General features: G+C 43.3%; 1 protein-coding gene across 2 annotated transcripts in view; it reads right to left on the reverse strand.

Moving 5' to 3' along the window:
- Positions 1–21,078, reverse strand: part of LOC115094165 (complement factor B-like) — a 131,389-nt gene that overhangs the window by 90,242 nt on the left and 20,069 nt on the right. For both annotated transcript variants that reach the window (XM_029606933.1, XM_029606932.1), the window contains exons 2-4: positions 17,317–17,520; positions 16,147–16,332; positions 396–569 (exon numbers count right to left, since the gene is read on the reverse strand). In XM_029606933.1, the coding sequence (XP_029462793.1) occupies positions 396–569; positions 16,147–16,332; positions 17,317–17,520 (564 nt within the window). The remainder of the gene's footprint in view (positions 1–395; positions 570–16,146; positions 16,333–17,316; positions 17,521–21,078) is intronic.

The following is a 21,078-nucleotide window of genomic DNA, read 5'->3' on the forward strand; positions in this document are numbered from 1 at the left end:
GCTTTCCCTGTTTCAGTGGCCCAGGCTGCTCTCTGCTTCAGCAGAGCCCATTCCCTACCAGTCCCATGCTAAGACTTGAAAATACAATACTATGTGGCGTTGTTTTTCAATCTCACCCAAAACCCTCCCCTGGGAATGCAGCCCCCTAAATGTACTTTCCATGTGGAACACCCGGCCTACTTTTAACTGTATTGGGGGAGGGAAATGTTTAGACATGCATGCATGAATCATTCTCTACCCATGTAAATGGCACTGAAACTTGCCCTCAAAAAGTTTTACTTATCCCCAGAATCAACACAACGATATGTCTTTAGGTTCCAGCTACAGTTCTCTCCATGAAGACATTTTGGGCTGAGGGTGGAGTTGGAAGTGGAGGGTGGGAAAAGGATACTCACCTTCACACTTGGGCTCTTTGCCTGACCACTGCCCATCTTTCTTGCAAGTGCGAGCAGAGGAACCTCGCAGAACCAGCTTCTGAAAGCAGGTGTAGTGGACCTTCTTCCCTTCCTCAAAGCGGTTTCCCTGGCGCTGACCTCCTAGCGGGATCCCGGGGTTGGGGCAAAATGTCTCTGTGGAGAGAAGCCAGGTTTGTAAAGACAGCAGAATATCAACCACATGAGTCAACAAGTAGAGTAGGAAAGGGTACAGTGTCAGCTGTATGAATGAACAAGTTGCAATAGAGACTAACAGAGACTAATATACCACCTGCTAACAACTACTACCAAAACCTTATATGACCTTCTACAATTCATATTGGAGATCATTCAAGGATGCTAATCCTAGGATACATCAATATTTATGTAGGTGAGCAACAGTTGGAAATCTCACCGGAATTCCTAGCCTCACTAGAGACCCAACTACTAAATGAGCCAATCCACTCAGCAGTACACACTCTAGACCAGGGACTGGTCCCAATTCACTTTCTAAATGAGTGATCAATCAAGAATGTGCAATCTAACAAACTCTCTTAGACAGACCAACACTTGGTGCGCATTGAAATACATCTACTCCCAAATTGAAAGAGACTACAAGATTTGTTCAACCAACATCACACTTCAACCCAGAATCCCTATTGCACATCCTCCTATGCATAGTAAAGAATTCCCCTTCCACCTCCACAACCACATGTTAGCAGAATATGAAAGCAGATCAAGACTACAAGGACCCTCTAGTCTGCCTATTTTATGGTGATCTCCAGCTTTACGTTTGCATTTCTATTGCTAAGACTCCTATCCCATGCCTTCTTAGATTCTAATGTAAGGGGTACTTTGCTTCTTTACCATTAATATTTCCCTTTTCCATCTTTGGAGAGAAGTTTTTGACATTTTTGGACAATCTCTAAGAGTTTCCCCCAGTTTGGATGCTGGGATTGGTCAAGCTTCCCCTATATAACTTGGGTTGAGCATGTGCAATGTGTGGTTGGTTATAGGTTTGGTTTTTAGAGCAGAAGGAATGTTTCTTGGTGGATCCCAGTAAAGCCCCACAGCCTGCAGAATTGGGAAGAACTGTAGCCTTGCTAGAGTCCTCACAGATCTGGAGGGTACTACCTTGGGCAAGAGGAGAAGAGACAAATTAGTTCTGTTTTATGAGAGAATTGTTTTTGGTTTTTGTTTCAAACTTTATATTTATATTTCAAGATCAATAACTTATCATACAAAACATAAATCACTCCGCAGTGCAAGGCAGTATACAACAGGTCTCAAAATCCAACTTTTCCATTTTTCAACCCCAACAAACCCCTTTCTCAACCCTACCCATCCAGGTCCACCCAACCCATTCCTTATCAGAATCTCAAAATACATTAGGATATCATGTTATACCTCTCTCCAAGAAAAAGGCGAAAAACAAAAGAAGTGTTTCATATCTTTGCTATACTGGTATATCATTTCAAAGTAAACTCCGAGCTTTTGGAGTTAAAGATTGCAAATAAATGTCCCATTTTTTCAGGAAAGCATGCTTCGTCAACATCCAGTCGATTCTATCTGCATATTTTTCCATCACACACAACTTGATATATCAAAATTTTCAGTCATGTCAACCATTTTTGCAATATACATTTTTTTTGCTAAAAGTATCACCTTTCTACACCACAACGTGGAGTACCTAGTATTAAACATATATTTATGCAAATCATTCCACAAAAATATGGATATGTCTAATGGGAGACGAATCCCAGGGAGCTCTAGTATATATTTCTGCACTTCTCCCCAAAAATATTGTATAGATATACAAGTCCAAAATTGGTGCCCAGCATAGCCTTTCTCTCTCCACATTTCGACATATATCTTTTTTGGAGGAATATGATATCTGTGTAAAAATTTTAATTGAGTTTCTCTCAAACTCATATTGGAGAAAAGTGCTTGCATTCTTGAGAAACATTTACCATAGTATGATGACATAAGGCTCACTCCCAATTCTTGATTCCAACCTTGTAAAATTTTATCAAAATTAAGTACTGTCTGTCAATTCCTAAATGCCTTATACCAGAAAGAAATCGTGTGACAACTGGGTCCTCCAGATCTAACGCCTCCGAAAGGAATTCCCAAGGAGGGTCGCGTTAGTCTGGTAGAGCTTCCCTATTAAGCCTATGCAGATGCCTAATCTGCAGAAAGGCATAAAACTGCTGGCGAGGAATATCATGCTCCCCCTGTAAATGTAAAAATGTATATATTTGGTTTGTCTTATCCACAAAATGAAAGAGCGCCCTAAGCCCCTTGGTATGCCATTCCAGGAATATTTTAGAATGTATCCCAGCAGTATAATCTCTAATGCCCAGAATTGGCAGGTAATGAGAAACTTGATATTTGAGTTCTAGTATATTACACAGCCATGTCCATGTTTTCACTGTAGGTATGATTAAAATACTCTGTTGGAAGTTAATAGGCAGTATATGATATGTTTTATGTAGTATATAAAGTAATTCTAGGGGCCAAACACTAGCCTTTTCTATGGCTATGGGAGTATAAAAGCCCTGTCTCCCCGATTCCAGGTCCTCATCAAAGTCCACAAAGCTATACGTGGTTTGTCTCTCTATCCCTAATATATTTAAATTGTATTGTTTATTGTTACTTTAAAACTGTAATAAGAATAGTAATTTACATTAAAATATTGAGTTTTATGGGTAACATTTTATTTGTACTGAATTTTTATTATTACTTTATCCTATGCACTTTGATTTTATATTTAATGTAATTACTGTAAACCAAAGTGATGGTAATTTCCAAACACCAGTATAGAAAATGTAACAAATAAATAAAAATAAATAAATAATATTTCTTGTTTTGTTAAATAAGTAGGTATTGTCTGCATTCTGAAAGGATCATCATTTGGTATAGATTAACACAACCTGCTAGAAGTAATGGAGAATCCTTCCAATTTTGTAGTTGTCTAGTGGTTTTCTGTAACTTGAGTTTATAATTTATGCTCTGCATTCTATTAGGTTCCCTATGTAGTTGTATACCTAAATATTTAAAGGACTCACCCATCCAAGGTATTGGAAAATCACTTTCCACCTTATTTTTGACCAAGACAGTCATTGGTAAAGCTTCTCACTCTTCCAAGTTAATTTTAAATTACCCCCCAACTCACCAATAACTGAGATTCCCCCCCAGAAGGACTGGCAGAGAAATTCTTGGTTCCATGATATGTACCAACATATCATCTGCGAAAGCCATTAGTTTAAATTGTACTTTGTTCTTCTGTCCCATCGGTATCCCACTTAATGTTATTGTTCTTCCTTATTCTCTTCAAGAAGGCTTCCAAAGTTATGAGAAACAACATAGGGGACAGTGGGCAACCTTGCCATTTACCTCTTTCCAATTCAAAATATTCAGATCGAGCCCCATTTACCAATATTGAGGCCACTGAGTGTTCAAATAAGACCTCAGTGATCCTTCAAAAGTACCCCTCTAGGTATACCCTCTATACCTAACTCAGTGAGGGCAGCAAACATAAAAGACTAGTCCACATGGTCGAATATATACATTTATATATATATGTAAAACAAAAATGGAAGGAGCCAGCCTCACAGCGGTAATCAGAAAATTGGATCAAGTGAGATGTAAAATGTTCTGTGGCAGATTTTTCAAAATTCTGTAGCAATTCTGTGGTAACTGCATAATTCTGCATATATTTGCATATTAAATTTAAGCCCTTTTAAACGTTATTAAGAGTTATTTTCTAACATTTCTGTGTCTAGTTAATTTATTTGGCTCTTTATTAGAGGAAAAGAGAGCTTAGTGGTTGGAACTGGGAAGGAAGAAGGAGAAGAGATCTGGGAATGGGGAGTGGGGATTTCAGATGGAATCTTGGGCAGGAGGTGTAGAGGGATAAAGGATGGAGGAAGACAGTGGCACAGAGGGAGGGGAGGATAAAGAGAAGGTATGAAAGGAGGGGAGGGACAGGAATAGGGAGGAGAAGGGAGGATCAGGGCTGAGGAGGTGGGAAGAAAGACTGGGTATAGGGGTGGAGGAGGAAAGATTGGGGATGGGGGTAGGAGATCAGGGATGCAGAGAAGTCCTGAGATCTTGGGGGGGGGGGGAGGAGATCCAGAGAGAGGAGAGATGTGTCCTTCCTCTGATTCTAGTCCTGCTCTCCCTCACATCACAAACTTAGGTCCCCACCCTCTCTCTCTCTCTGTCACCCTTCCCACTCCATACTCCCCCCCTCCGCTTGCTCCCTCCCCTTCTTTTATAGTCTCTCATCCCACCTGCACATACACACACCTATCCTTCCCCAGCTCCTCTTGATGTAAAGCATTTCCCCAGTCCCCCCCCCCTATAACACACCTCCTCCAGGGCCCCTTTCCCATGATTCCTCCATCCTCTAGCACAACCCTACACTCCCCAGCCTCTCCTTTCACACATAAACCCCACATTACCTATTTCCTTTATTCCCCTCTCCCCATGCCTTTCCCCTGTTTTTCCATTTTATTTATTTGCATTTCTTACATCAAACAGAAACCTGATCAATTGAGACGGGAGGGAAGTTCTGTGCTCCAGGGTTTTCTTCTTTTGCCTCACTTCCTTATTTGTGGTTTCCTATTAAGCCAGTGATGATATCTTTTTCTCTTTGTTATATTATTATCATTGTGCTTTATTTGAATGAGAATAATATAACAATTATAATCTAACATGAAAAAAAGAAATAACATATTGTTGCAATTGGCAGTCCATGGGTCACCCCTGTGAACCGCCGCTCTTATCTCCAGCCCCGAGCTGCCATCAGGAACCCCCGACGCCGAGGAAGGCCTCCTTGGATGGACAGCAGACTGCTGAGCTTATGCAGCTCTGATGCAACACTAGGGAGAATGCCACGGTCCCCCAACAGGGCCATCCCTAGGCGCATGCGTGCCCAATCTGCCCTGATTTAAAAGGGCCGTGGCAGGAAATCCCCCATGGTGCTCACAGATGATGTCAGAAGCCTCAGCCTATAAAAGGCCCCTTTTCATTTGCAGTCCTTGTCTTGACAATTGGTCTCCTACCATTGTGTAATACGAGTTGCCTCAGCGTTTCTCCTGCATTTCTGTCTTCTTCAGTTCCTTGTCTTCTCCATATCTTTAGTCCTCATGGTCTTCATCTTATCTACCAGCCCCTGTGGTCAGCTTTCAGCCTGGTAGTGCTGTGTGCCTTGCCTCCTGTGGTGCTCCTCGTCTTCCTGCCCTGCCCATCGGTTCCATATTTCCTTGGACAGATCTTCGGCTTGGACCTTGTCTTGCTTCCTGGATTCTTTTGATTGCCACCTGCCACTGATCACTGCCTGATCACTGGACTGTTTCTTGATTGCCGCCTGCCACTGACCACTTCCTGATCATTGGACCCCTCGTGAGTGCCGCCTGTTCTGACCCTGGCCTGTCTTCAACCTACAGATCTTCAGGATTTCAGCAGAGGCCTCCACCTAAGACCTGCCAGCCCCAGCACCTGAGGGCTCAACCTAAGGGGAACATGGGCTGATATAGGCAAAGCTCCAGTTGGGCCTCTGCCTCATCTGACTCTTAAAAGCCAACGGTGGTGACTTGCAGGGCTCCACCCTGCAGGGTTTGCAACTCCACCTTGGTCCAAGGGTCCATGCCTTCAACACATAGGCTTAATAGGAAAACACAAATATAAGGAAGGCAAAGAAGAAAACCCTGGAACATCCCACTTCCTCCCAGTTTCTCAGCAGAATATCCTCCCCATAAACTACCTGTGCTGGTCAAGCTGCAAGGAGGGAGGAAGAGAGCAACAGCAGGTTGAAGAGGAGGATGCGGCTCAAGTTGAGCCGCATCCTCCTCCTCTGCCACTTGGGTTTGACTGCTGCTTTCAACCACGGGGCACTGTGTTCCACAGTTAAAAGCACAGTCAACCATGACGCAGCCTGACATAGTGCTGCTCTCCTTCTCACTATGGAATCAGCATGTGTACCTGGGGAAGGAGAGAGAGACTAGATATCATCAGCATGCATGCCGGGGGTAGGGGTGGAAAGAGACTGATGTCATCAACGTGCGTGGGGAAGGGAGAACAAGCTGGAGTTGAGTAGTGCCAACATGATACAGCAACTCTTCACAGCACAATGGAGGACTCTGATCTCCGGACCTGCGATAATTCCATGGGGACCAGAAAGTTCCTTGGGAATGGGCAGATTTTGTGACTCTTCCAATGGCCATGGAATTAGAGGAGACCAAAAAATATACATGAAATAAATGTGCAGGCAATGGAGGCAGTACAGTCAAATCTATCTCATGCGCATTAATTATCTATATCCTGAAAACTTGATGGACTAGGGGCAAGTTTGGGAACTGAGGATGCCTTGCACTGGCTTGCCCATAGTGAAAGGCTCTCAATAATTGTACTCACACCAGCATGCACAGTCCAAAAGGGAAACTCCCTAATGTGTGGTAATGTGCGGTTGCTATCTTTGAGGAAACCACTCTGTGATCCCCTCTTTTAATAGCTACTGGCTTTATTATTCAAATTCTTATTTTTATTTTATTTTTGTTATTTTTATAATGCAACCATGTACTTCTTGTTCATAAATGAACCGTGTGTTTCATTTCATTTCAAGTAAGTGTCCTCCCCCTGGCGGTCAGCTCAACCTTGTTCAGCGTTCCCGCTCCCTTTTATGAATACTTATCAGTTCCGACCGAACTCCTGCGTTTCTACAAGGTCGAAGCCAATTGCATGACACTAGCCGCATTTTGACTGCTGTCTGCTTCAGGGACATAAGAACATAAGAAATTGCCATGCTGGGTCAGACCAAGGGTCCATCAAGCCCAGCATCCTGTTTCCAACAGAGGCCAAAACCAGGCCACAAGAACCTGGCAATTACCCAAACACTAAGAAGATCCCATGCCACTGATGCAATTAATAGCAGTGGCTATTCCCCAAGTAAAATTGATTAATAGCCATTAATGGACTTCTCCTTCAAGAACTTATCCAAACCTTTTTTGAACCTAGCTACACTAACTGCACTAACTACATCCTCTGGCAACAAATTCCAGAGCTTTATTGTGCGTTGAGTGAAAAAGAATTTTCTCCGATTAGTCTTAAATGTGTTACTTGCTAACTTCATGGAATGCCCCCTAGTCCTTCTATTATTCGAAAGTGTAAATAACAGAGTCACATCTACTCGTTCAAGACCTCTCATGATCTTAAAGTCCTTTATCATATCCCCCCTCAGCCGTCTCTTCTCCAAGCTGAACAGCTCTAACCTCTTCAGCCTTTCCTCATAGGGAAGCTGTTCCATCCCCTTTATCATTTTGGTTGCCCTTCTCTGTACCTACCTTCTCCATTGCAACTATATCTTTTTTGAAATGCGGCGAATTGTACACAGTATTCAATTGTACACAGTATTCAAGGTGCAGTCTCACCATGGAGCGATACAGAGGCATTATGACATTTTCCGTTCTATTAACCATTCCCTTCCTAATAATTCTTAACATTCTATTTGCTTTTTTGACTGCTGCAGCACACTGAGCCGACGATTTGAAAGTATTATCCACTATGATGCCTAGATCTTTTTCCTGGGTGGTAGCTCCATGGAGGAATCTTGCTCACCGTCTTATGGTTCAAATTTTTTTGCCACTTTACGGTTTGAACAATTTCGAAGTACCTGTCTGTTTTTGTGTTAAAAATCAATATATCACATCTGCCTGTTCACTCATTTAAAATGTATATAACCACATGTAGGATTCCAAATTACTTACAGTTTCTCTTATGACAACACGTTCTATGAGTGGCGCCTTCATTCTGTTATCCGTTATCTGTTATCTTTTTTGCTTTTCTGACTTTTAAACTCCCCCAAACCAAACACCCTTTCCCTATTCAGAGCGAGGCTACCAGCACCCTAGGGTGCTACCCACATGTTCTTCGCTTCCATCCTCTAACTGATCTAATTTCTATTCCGTTTTTTCGACAGTCCTGCCATTCTATTCGCTTAATTATACTATTTGTTAACCAGTGAATTTATTCTTCACACCTAAGCAATTCCCTTATGTTTGTATTGGTTCCTCTTCTCCTGATTTTGCGGACCTGATAGAGGCCTTCTTTGCGTTTTACTGTAACCATGAATAGCTGCCGCCCTGTCTCTGCGGTACCTGGGCTGGTACTGGGCTGCGCACTGTCTCTATCATTCTGCACTGCCCTCTGTATGATTCGCACTCTTCTAGTCATTCGCCTCTTCTCATCATTTACCTCTTTCAATCAAATTGTATTCTAGCATTTCTATAGCGGAGAGCCCCTGATTTCCTATATTTAGATCTCGAACTATTTTAAATTTACTGAACAGCATCTGATGGAAGCTGGATTCCGACCTCTATTACTTCACGTCGCCCTTTTGGACTGATGTTATATCAGCTATTAAAAGAGGGGATCACAGAGTGGTTTCCTCATAGATAGCAACTGCACATTACCATACATTAGGGAGTTTCCCTGATGGTGAGTTGTTGATGTTTCATGTCACTCTTAAACAGGTAGGGATGATCTCATGTTTGTCTGCATGGGCCAGAAGATTAGGGCTGCCCTTCCGTCAGCCAGTGCAGAAGTGGTTCGGCAGCATCAGAATAATAGTGGGAAGAGGGAAGGAGTTGAATGCTAGCGTTGGGGAGACAAGGGAGGGTGGCAGTTAATATGAAGAAAATAAAACAGGGCCCATCCAGAAATATTTGCCCAGAGTCCCTTAAGTGATTAAAGCAGCCCCTGTCCCAGGCAGATCATAATGGTGAGACCCCTGTCCCTACTGCTCACTCCCAAAAGGAAGAGGTGGTAAACTCCACATCTGTCTGGTTAATAATTATTAATGGAAATGTCCTTCAGAAATTTGTACAAACCATTTTTAAACCCAGCTAGACTATTAGTCTTGACCATATTATTCATCAACAAATTCCACAGTTCAATTGTGCATTGACAGAAAATGTTTTTTCGTAAATTTCTTTTACATTTTTTACCTGTTAGCTTCAAAGAAGGTGAGGATCCCTTGCAGAATTCTCTGACCTATTGGTTGCATTGCAAGCTACTTGCCCAATCTCTTCAATCCTCTCACTCTATGTCCCCTCCAACAGCAATCTTGTTTCCTGTCTGAATACATATTTATACTCTGGCCTTTTGTCAGCTAGTTGCCAGAGTAGACCTCATATTCTGGTTCAGTCCCTGCTACCAGTTCCTGCTCCAGTCCCTGGCTTTTGTTTCAGGCATCTTCTCCTTGCCTTGACTTGGGGCCTGGCCCTGCTACTTTAGTCTTGTTGGCCACCAGAACGAGGAAGGTGTGGCCTAGGCAGAAGATGCCTGGTTGTTCTTGCTGGTAAAGAGAGCCCTTTCATTGTCTTCACCAGCGTCTGCCTGGACTTGCTTTTCCAGACATCTGGCTGCTCGTTCCTTGGGGGTAACCAACCAAAGGTTGATCACCACAAGGAGTGTTCCCTAGTCATAGTACTGTCTGAAAGGGTAAATAACTATTACTTATTAACTTGTTCCACACCGCTCATGGTTGAAAAGATTTGTTCAACATGATATCCGGGGCAACAGAGAGCCACTAAACAGCATGACTGCTTAGGGAAAAATAAACTTTCCCTCCCTCGTGATAAAAATAAATTGGCTCTTGCTGCTTTAAAAAAAAAGTCTGAAAACTGCAAACAGTTCCCAGAAACTTTGTAGCAGAAACTGTGGAGAAGCGAGAATAGATAAGCAGGCAGCAAAACTGGGCGGCAACACTTGCCAGATTCAGTAGGAGCCGCATGGGAATTAGCGCACATTTCAGGAACTGAAACTGAAGGGACTATAAGCATAGTGAGTCATGAAATGGAGACCCCTAGTTGCATAGGCGAACTTCATAGAAATTGTTAAGGAACTTCAACGGATGTTCTTGGATATTTCAGCAGCATCAGCTAATATTAAAAGGGATCTGAAAGAAACTGGGGGACAAGTGATGAAACTGAGAGGGATAAGAAGCACAAATTAAGAATCAGGAAATCTCTGGGGTGCTTGAGTCATCTAAGGGAGCAAGTGCACGTTTTGCTTCCTTTTACCGTGCTGTAACTCAGGGTCGATAAAGGACATTTTGTGATACTTAGGTACTGATCTGAGGAATGAGATACCTGTGGAAACCAGCTTGGATGTAACAGAGATATGTGCCACGACGGAGTTAATTTAGATACAAGATTACCCTCTTACGAAAAACAAACAAGACAGGGATGATTCTTCTTTGGAGCAGTAAGCAACCAGCAGCTCAACTCACACAGAAACAGGAAGCAATATTTTAAGTACAAAAACAAGGTAATACAGAAAGAAGCTCTGTTAGCTCAAAACTGTTCAGTACTAGCTAACAATACAGTTCAGCAGAGTGACATGAAGCATGTTTCCAACACACTCCCACTAGCATGAATGCCATTTGCTATAGTAATCTTTTTTAATAAGTCCAAATCCTTGCATACAGAAGGAGAAATTAGTACTTACCTGATAGATACCTCTAATGAAGGCAGGCCAATCCCCACAAGTGGGATGTGCACCTCTACCAGCAGATGGAGGCAAAGTAAAAGCTGACATCACAGACATTTAGCCCTTCCCCGACATCAGCCCATCAGTATTCTTTGGAAAAGCTAAACTGTGGGCAACATGATTATAATTGAAGATGGCTATTCATGCTTCCAATCAATAGGGAACACTGAGACAAAAGAATTAATATTCACTAAACTGAGGGACTGGTTAAGACACTTACCAGTCCTCCAACAAACAGAAAGTCAACACATCTAAAGGGCAAACCAAAGGCAAACATCAGAATTGGCCTGCCTTCATTAGAGAAAAGAAAATGATCAGATAAGTAGTAATTTCTCCTTCCTTTGGATTCAGGTAGGCCAATGCCCACAACTGGGATGTACCAAAGCTATTCCCGAACAGGGTGGAAGGCTGCTTGCAGTCCAGTCAATACCATCTACGTGAAGGCAGTGTCCTCCTGAGCCACAACGACCAAGTGGTAATGTTTGGAAAAGGTGTGTAAGGAAGACCATGTCACCGCTTGGCAAATCTCGAGAACAGACAATAATCAAATCTCCCCCCATGAAACCACCTGAGCCCTCGTGGTATGCAGTCTAACCTGCTTCAGCAAAGGAACCTCAGCATCCACATAGATGGCAGTGATGACTTCTTTAATCCAATGGGCTATAGTTGCCCGTGTTGTCGATTCACCCTGTTTACCTCCACCACAGAAGACAAAGAGCCAATCAGATTCTGAACAGATTTAGTAACCTCTAAGTACTGCATCAGATACCACCTGACATCTAAGGTATGCAAAAGACGATACTCACACTCATCTCTATCCCTGTTCAACGTGGGTAGGGTAATAGATTCAAATGATACTCTGAGACCACTTTCAGCTAAAACAAAAGCACTGACCTGAGCTGTACTTCCCCCAGAGTCACACGCAGAAAAGGCTCATGGCAAGAAAGAGCCTGCAGTTCGGAAACCCGATATACAAAACAGATTGCCACGAGAAAAACTGTCTTCAAGGTAAGCAACCACAAGGAGAGGCCATGTAGTGGCTGAAAGGTAGGACCCACAAAAAAATTCAGGACCAGACTAAGGTCCCACAGAGGCACCGGCAGCTGCAAGGGAGGACGAAGATGATTAACTCCCTTCAAGAACCAGGACACATCTGGAAAGGAAGACAAAGGCCCATCATTGACTCGCCCCCATAACAAGTGAGTGCTGCCACTTAAACCTTTAAGATGTTCAGGGCCAAGCCTTTACACAATCCTTCTTGCAAAAATTCCAAAATTAAAGGAATTTACACTCTGAGAGGCTGAGAACCTTGCTCGTCACACCAGGCCTTGAAAACTCTCCAAACTCTAACATAAACCAGAGGCATAGAAAAATTTTTGGCTCAAAGGAAAGTGAAAATCACTGTAGCATAATAACCATGCTTCAACAACCTGGCCCTCTCAAGGGCCAAACCATAAGACAAAATCGACTCAGATAGCCATGTAGAATGGGTCCCTGCCACAACAGATCCTTCCAGAGTGCCAGTTTGAGAGGACTGCCCCACCAGCATCCTCTGCAGATCAGCCAATCCAGAGCTACCAAAAGTACGTTTTGGTCTGACTTGCAATCTTTTGATTTAAACCGCATATCAGTGGCCAGGGCGAGAAGACATATAACACCTCACCCTGTGGCCCACCTGGCATGAGCATCGATACCCAGTGCTTTTGGATCCCTTCTGCGACTGAAGAACTGCGGAACCTTCACATTGGTGGAGGTCGCCAGTAAATCAAGAAACTGGCAACCCCATCACTCCACTATGAGTTGAAAGGCTTCGTCCACTAGCTCCACTCTCCTGGATCAAAGCTCTGCCTGCTGAGAAAGTCAACCTTCACATTGTCCTTTCCAGTAAGGTGGGAGGCAGATATATCTAGAAGATGTTGCTCTGCCCATACCATAAACACATCTATCTCCTCCGACCCCTGATGTTGGTTCTGAGTCTTCCTCCCTGGAGTTTCATTTCATGACCCTTAGTTCTACGAATTTCTTTCAAAACGAAAAAAAAGTTTGTTGATTTTGCATCATTAAACCTTTCAAGTATCTGAAGGTCTATATCACATCTCCCATGCACCTCCTTTCCTCCAGGGTATACATATTTAGGTCCTTCAACCTCTCCTCGTAAGTCCTTTGATGGAGACCCTCCCCCCCACCATTTTTGTTGCCCTTCTCTGGACCGCCTCCATCCTGTGTCTGTCCCTCTTGAGATATGGTCTCCAGAAATGAACACAATACTCCAAGTGAGGCCTCACCAAGGACATGTACAAGGGCATTATCACATCCTTTTTCTTACTGGTTATTCTTCTCTATGCAGCCCAGCATTCCTCTGGCTTTAGCTATCGCCTTGTCACATTGCTTCACTGTCTTCAGATCGCTATACACTGTCACCCCAAGGTCCCTCTCTTGTTCTGTGCACAGCAGCCCTTTACCCCCCATCACATATAGCTCTTTTGGGTTACCACACCCCAGATGCATGACTCTGTACTTCTTGGCATTGAATCCCAGCTGCCATATCTTCAACCATCGTTCAAGCTTCCTTAAATCACATCTCATTCTCTCAACTCCTTCCGGCGTGTCCACTCTGTTGCAGATCTTAATATCAACCACAAATAGACGAACTTTACCTTCTATCCCTTCTGCAATGTCGCTCACAAAGATATTGAACAAAACCGGTCACAACACCAATCCTCACTCCGCTTAACACCGTTCTCTCTTCAGAGTAGGTTCCATTTACCATCACACATTGTCTTCTATCTGTCAACCAGTTTGTAATCCACTCCAACACCTTAGTGCACACTCCCAAGCTTCTCATTTTATTCATAACCCTCCTGTGTGGAACTGAATGGAAAGCTTTGCTGAAATCCAAGTAGATCACATCAAACGTTCTTCCTCAATCCAATTCTTTACTTACACAATAAAAAAAATCTATCAGATTTGTCTGACAGAACCTTCCCCTGGTGAATCCATGCTGCCTCAGGTCAAGCAACCCATTGGATTGTAGATAGTTCACTATACTTTCTTTCAGCAGAGTCTCCATTAATTTTCTCACCACTGAGGTGAGGCTAACCAGCCTGTAGTTTCCAGCCTCCTCTCTGCTCCTACTCTTGTGAAGCAAGACCACCACCGCTCTTCTCCAATCTTGAGGCACCATGCCTGTTTCCAGGGATCTATTGCATAGATCCTTCAGCGGACCCACCAGCACATCTCTGAGCTCCCTCAGTATCCTGGGATGAACCTCATCCGGCCCCATGGCTTGGTCCACTTTCAGTTTTCCTAGCTCTTCTCATACAGTCTCTTTAGTAAATGGAGTTTCGTCTACTCCTCCCCCAAACACTATCTTGCCAATTAGAATCAGTCCTTCTCCAGGGTCTTCTTTAGTGAACACTGAACTGACGTAATTGTTTAATATTTTGGCCATTTCTTTGTCTCTCCCCATTGATCTTTATCTCCTTTTAATTTCACTATGCCACTTTGGACCTTTCTCCTTTCTGATGTATCTGATAGGGATGTGCAGAGGGACTGCATACAATGGACTCCTGACCTCCCCAAGACTTGCCAAAAGTCCCTGGTGGTCCAGTGGGGGTCCTGGAGCCATCTCCTGCACTTGGGCAGTCGGCTGCCAGTATTCAAAATGGCGCCGATAACCTTTGCCCTTACTATGTCACAGGGGCTACCGGTACCATTGGTCGGCATTTTGAATACTGGCAGCATTTTGAATACTGGCAGCCGATGGCCCGAGTGCAGGAGATGGCTCCCGGCCCCCCGCTGGACCACCAGGGAATTTTGGCAAGTGTTGTGGGGGTCAAGAGGGTCCTCCATGACTTGGGGTCAGGGGAACCCTCCTGATCCCAAGACTTGGGGTCAAGAGGGTCTTTCAAGACTTGCCAAAAATCCCTGGTGGTCCAGCGGGGGGTCCTGGAGCGATCTCCTGCACTCGGGCCGTCGGCTGCCAGTAATCAAAATGGCACCAATAGCCTTTGCCCTTACTATGTCACAGGGGCTACCGGTGCCATTGGTCGGCCCCTGTCACATGGTAGGAGCACAAGAAGGCACCGGCTGTCCATTGCTGCAGGGACAGATGACAGGGGCTGGATCTGCAGGCAGGGACCCTTGGGGGACAGGGCCCATGGGGGTTGCCTCATGCTGGGCTGCCAGAACTGTGGCACACAGGGCACACTAGTTGGGAAGCACTGTTCTGGAGACAATAAAAAGAGAAGCTATAATGTCAACTGTGTGTTAACAAGTTACAGAACACAGGCCCTGATAAGATTTTCCATGTCAACAGAGGCTATAGAATGTCTTCTCTGTGAGTCAAGGTCAATTTATAGTAGATTTATTAGCAGGGGTGCACAACTCCAGTGCTCTAGCACTGCAAACAGGTCTGGATTTCAGGATAACGACAACTAATTTATAAGACACACTTCTATACATCTGGCTGAAGAAACAGGATCATTTTCATGGCTTAGTTACCCTGAAAATCAGGCCCATTTGCAGCCTTCCAGTACTGCAGTTTTGCATTCCTGCTTGACAGACAGTATTCTGTCTCCACTACAAGTTTTCTGCGTGCATCTTAACACAGATAGCTGAACTGGGTCTTTACTCGCAGACAGAGGAGGCCACTTCTTCAACTCCAAAGCTTTATTAAAGGCCAAAGTAATAAACAGTCTTACTGTGCATAAACTGGAGATAACAGTGAGCAGTGTAGTCTGGGCCACAGGAATAAAGACAGGTAATCTGAAGACAGCTGCTGTATCACACAGGCCTGGTCAGGGCTGACCAAAGCTGTGACAGGATAAATACCCAGGAACCCCTGCTTTCAAGTCGGAGCTTAACTCTTTAGAGCCAGCTGCACCGAATACAGCGGAAGCTGTGAATGTGCAGCCCGACCTCCAGTTGTCAGTTTAACAGCAAGCAAAGAACATAAGCAGAATAAAGGCATGAACACAGAAACAGAAAGGCTGCTGTGGAAGCAGGACACTGTGAAAGCAGGACAACAGTGAATAAACAGAAAGACACCTGTGAAGACAGGACAGGTAGAGAGCCTGGGGTGTCAACCATGCAAGTCAATCAGTTCCACCAGGGACTGCAGGAAGAGGGGTTATTGTTATAAATATGACACCAGAAATAACTGCGGTAGGTCACTTACTTGCATTGTCACAGATGGCGATACGCCCACTCCACTCGCCATTGGGCTGGCAGGTCCGGTTGGGTGAGCCAAACATCCCATAGCCCTCCTCGCACTCAAAGTGAACTGTGTCACCAACACTGTATGTTTTCTTGCGAGGGTAGGCATGGCCATTTTCCAGGCTGATGGACCCCACACAGGTGTATGCTGCCGACATGCAGAGGTGAGAAAAGCAAACACATAGCAGGTAAAAAAAAACATGCAGTTACCAATCTCAGCTGTTTTACCGATCTAACCTCCTATTATCTCAGCTAGAAGGTAGTAGCTTGGAGTTTTTGGGGAGGTTAGAGAAGAGAGAGCTGCAAAAATCTTTAATGGAAAAAAATAAGAAAAAAGGAATTAAAAAGAGAGGATGGCAAAACATCATCTGGCAGAGTCATGTGGAAGCCCCCGTAGCAGGGGCAGAATTGGCTGGAGCTGTAATTTCAGATTCTTGGTGTGATGGAAATCAGGATTGGGATGTGTCCATCCCAGGCCGTAATCTATTCAGAAGAGATAGAATTAGGGAAAAGTGTGTAGGGGGGGTTTGGTGTGTTTATGTGGTGGGATGTGAGGGGACAAACTCTTTTATATTAGGAACACACCAATAGCCACAGGGAAACGGATATGGCATGGTAGCCTACAAGTGGTGAAACCTCTGCAGTTATTAGTTGGGATACAGATGTAGCAGTGTGGACAGGAATAACTGCTATCATTTCCTACATTGAAAGCAAGGAGAAGCTGAATTACTCTGAGTTGCCTTGAAAAAAATCCAATAAGATTTCTATGTGCATGGGAGTAATGTGCAGACTTCTGTCACAGAGAATTCAGGTGGATTCAGACATTATGGGAGATAACAGGATGCTGCAGCATCAGCTTGGAGTGGAGGAGGGCTGGAAAGGAGCTTACGTTTTTATTTAGTTCATCCCCCTACCTCCGAGCAGGATCCATTGTAATGAAACCAGCAAAGGCAATAGTTTTTTTTATGTAACCTGTTCTTAAAAACCTACAATGATGAAGCTTCCGCCACCTCTCTCCATGTAACTTGTTCCAGTGCTCCCTTGTAAAACCGTGTCACGTCCAGAGCTGAAGCCATCCGGTCAGCCTTGGAAGGTTACGGGACCTCTCTCCAAATCTCAGCGTGGCACTTACCCATGCAGGATGCAGTTCTTGCCATTTCAAAGTAGGAGTTCCTGAGTGGGGACCAGATGCCATTGCTCATGCAGACCCTCCAGCTCACAGGGTGCGGTCGGGTGTTCTCGGGGCAGATGTACTTCAGAACTCTGCCGGGGGTCCGGGACGTGGGGTATTCCACCTTTCCCCCTGTGATGGTGACCTCCTCCGTGCAGTTCACATCTGCAAGGAACCACCAAACGCGGGGTCAGCTTTCAGTTTCTCCCTCATTACACAAGCCCCACCACACAGCAGTGCCGGGCACCGTCATGCGGAAGACCCAAGGCCAGCTTTCATTTCCCGGGGCTGGCCGGGGGTACTATGGAGGCAGCAGTCACAGAGTCTAAGGGGGGGGGGGGGAGTCATTACTCAGTGATGACTCTTCTAGTTGGAGCTAGGTTGCAGGCATACCGGGTTCCAGAAAAAAAATCACATTCTGTAGCTAGTCCGGGCCAAGGATCATCACTACAATGGCTGAGCTAGGGAAGGTTATAAAAATAGGGGAAATACCATGGATAGATGCAAATGAAGGGTTATGGCAGCATTGCCCAATAAAGGCTGGGGTTCCAACTAAGCTTGGAAGCTGAAAGGAGCAAGAAGAAAGTTCTGGGCCAAAAATACAATTAAAAAAATATATATATATACACAGTTCAGTAGTCACAGTATAAGCTTTACTCGCATACAGGAACAACATAGGCAGGCACTGTGCACACTTACCTCGCAAACTGACTCATCACAGCACAAGTGCAATGTTCTGTCAATACCCAGAGTTACTGAGAAAAGGCAGAACATAGGACAATACAGGTTTTCTCGAGCTAAAGGCGTAAGATCATAAGAACATGCCTTACTGGGTCAGACCAAGGGTCCATCAAGCCCAGCGTCCTGTCTCCAATAGTGGCCAATCCAGGCCATAAGAACCTGGTAAGTACCCAAAAACTAAGTCTATTCCATGTTACCGTTGCTAGTAATAGCAGTGGCTATTTTCTAAATCAACTTAATTAATAGCAGGTAATGGACTTCTCCTTCAAGAACTTATCCAATCCTTTTTTAAACACAGCTACACTAACTGCACTAACCACATCCTCTGGCAACAAATTCCAGAGTTTAATTGTGCGTTGAGTGAAAAAGAACTTTCTCTGATTAGTTTTATTTTTATTTATTTTTAATTGTTTATTTATCATTTTCAAAAATACAAAAAACAAAAACTTTTGCATTGAAAGAAATACATGGATTACTGTTCATGATAATTACCAGAATATCCATATACATCTGTATATATCTACTCTATAAAATGAAAAAGAAACACTAATATATTCTTAGAACTCTAAGCCATTAACATATCAATCAAAAGGAGAGTTGCATTTGGATCATAGGAAAAAAAAGGGAGAAAACCTAAAAAGAAAAAACATGGCAAAAGCCCTGCACTATATTCTTTACTTTTATTACTGGGCAATCGGGGAAGAGGTTGGTAATTTTCTTTGTTCAATAAAAAGTTTTAGCTGGTCCCGATTGAAAAAAATAAATGATTCCTCCTGTTTACTAATAAAACATTTACATGGAAAAAGTAGTTTAAATGAAAAATCCATTGTTATCACTTCTTGACGATAAGCTAAGAAAGCTTTTCGGTTTAGCTGTGTAGTCACAGCTAAATCTGGAAATATTTTAATAGGTTTTTCCAAATAAGAAACAGGAAACTTATTAAAATATTTCTTCAGAATATGATTTAGATCATTTATTGAAAAAAGGGTTACCAGTAAGGCTCCCCAATCTATGACATTGGAACTAGAATCCTCCAGAAAATTAGTGAGATCTCCCTGAAACATTTCTTCAGATCTATTTCTAATTCTACTCGACTTAGGGAGAAAATAACAATTGTTAATCACTGGTGAGTCACTTATTTATTTATTTAACTCTTTTCTATACCGACCTTCATGGTTAGAACCATATCAGATCGGTTTACACAGAATGGGGTAAACTGTAACAAAGAACAATTGTTTAACAGAAGAAGCAAAAAGTTACATTCAACAAGGAGGTTGATGCAAATCCAAGCGTTGATGCAAATCCAAGCGTTTCATTGAAATATTTTTTTAAGGTAATCAATGGAGTTTCCCCAGCCACCCTGGGGAAATTCAAAATCCATATATTGAGACGCTTAGCATTATTCTTAAGTGACTCTAATCTTCTGGCTAATTGTTCTCTATCTTTAACAACAGCTATGTTAAATTCTTGTATCTTGGTATCATCATTGACAGCAATCTCACGTTTAAAAAATTCATCGCGGATACGGTCAAAAATGGTTTCTTTAAGCTACACACGCTTAAATGTATTAAATCTCTTTTATACCAATATGACTTCCGCACAGTCTTACAAGCAACTATTTTATCAAAGATTGATTACTGCAATGCTCTGCTACTGGGTCTTCCTAAAGCCACCATTCAACCTTTGCAAATGTTGCAAAATGCAGCTGCCCGCATTATCACCGACACAAGCCGCCATGATCACATCACCCCAGCACTTCAGTCTTTGCACTGGCTACCCGTGGCTTCTAGGATAATTTATAAATCTATGACGCTGATACATAAAGCCATTCAAAATAGAGATATGCTCTGGTTCACAGATCAACTACAATTCAAAACTTCTTCCCGCCCAACGAGATTCCAGAATTTAGCCAAACTAAAGATTCCAGCACCCAATCTGACTAAACTCTCTAGTACAAAAGAACGATCTTTCATTATTGCCGGATCAACAATATGGAACACCATGCCCTCTGAATTACGCCAGGAACTTTGTCACAAAAAATTTAAACAAAACCTCAAAACCTGGTTATTTAAAAAAGCCTACTATTAATGAACTAAATCTTATACTACTCTTCCTAATTTCCACAGTTTCTCATTTATTGTTTATATTCTATTAATACAAAGTTATACATGGTATTGTATTCGTTCAGTTACTAAGTTATATTGTAAAGCGCAATGCTGAATTACTGTTTGAATGTAAACCGAGGTGATGTTACTTACGTACTCCGGTATAAAAAAATCTATAAATAAATCAATAAATAAATAAATAAATCTTTCCATCTTTATTTTCCAAATTTTTTATTCTGTCATTTGATTCTTTTATCTGCACTTGCACTTATGAAAGATCCTGCATATGCCTTGAGTTAATTAAATCAACTTTTCCTTCCAGCTCTTTAATATTAATTGACATACCAGCCATCAGTTCCCAGAGTGTGTCCAGTGTTACCAGCTCAGGTCGAGTAGGTAGACCTATATTTCTACTACTACTAGTAGTAACAGATTCTGATTCAGTTCTTAATTCTTACGAGCTTTTTGTGCGGGGTTGTATTTCCCTCACTGCAAGCTCGTGGTCACTGTTCTCTAGTAGGTGTGATCCAGTAGTTAATCTGATGGTTCTCTGTACTGGGGGAAGTCCGATGTTGGGACTTAGAGATGCCTCCTCTGTAGAATCGGGTTGTCCTCCCTGACTTCCTGACTCATCAGGGTTCTTAGCTCTCAAATTATTTATACTTGAATCTGACGAATTCCGGTGAAGCCCGATGAAAGCGCGCGCCCCTTAAGCACGCGCGGCTTCAGCGGCGCGCCGGCTCTGCAGCACGCAGCAAAGCAGGCCGCTCTTATAGGCCGCTTCCGGTTCCATCTCTGGGACCCGCCCTCTGCTCCTCCATTCTCTCTGCCTTCTGTCGGGGCTCCGATCTTACCCCTGGGCTCGCAACAGATGAAA

This window comes from Rhinatrema bivittatum, chromosome 6 (assembly GCF_901001135.1).
Source record: "Rhinatrema bivittatum chromosome 6, aRhiBiv1.1, whole genome shotgun sequence".
NCBI lineage: Eukaryota > Metazoa > Chordata > Amphibia > Gymnophiona > Rhinatrematidae > Rhinatrema > Rhinatrema bivittatum.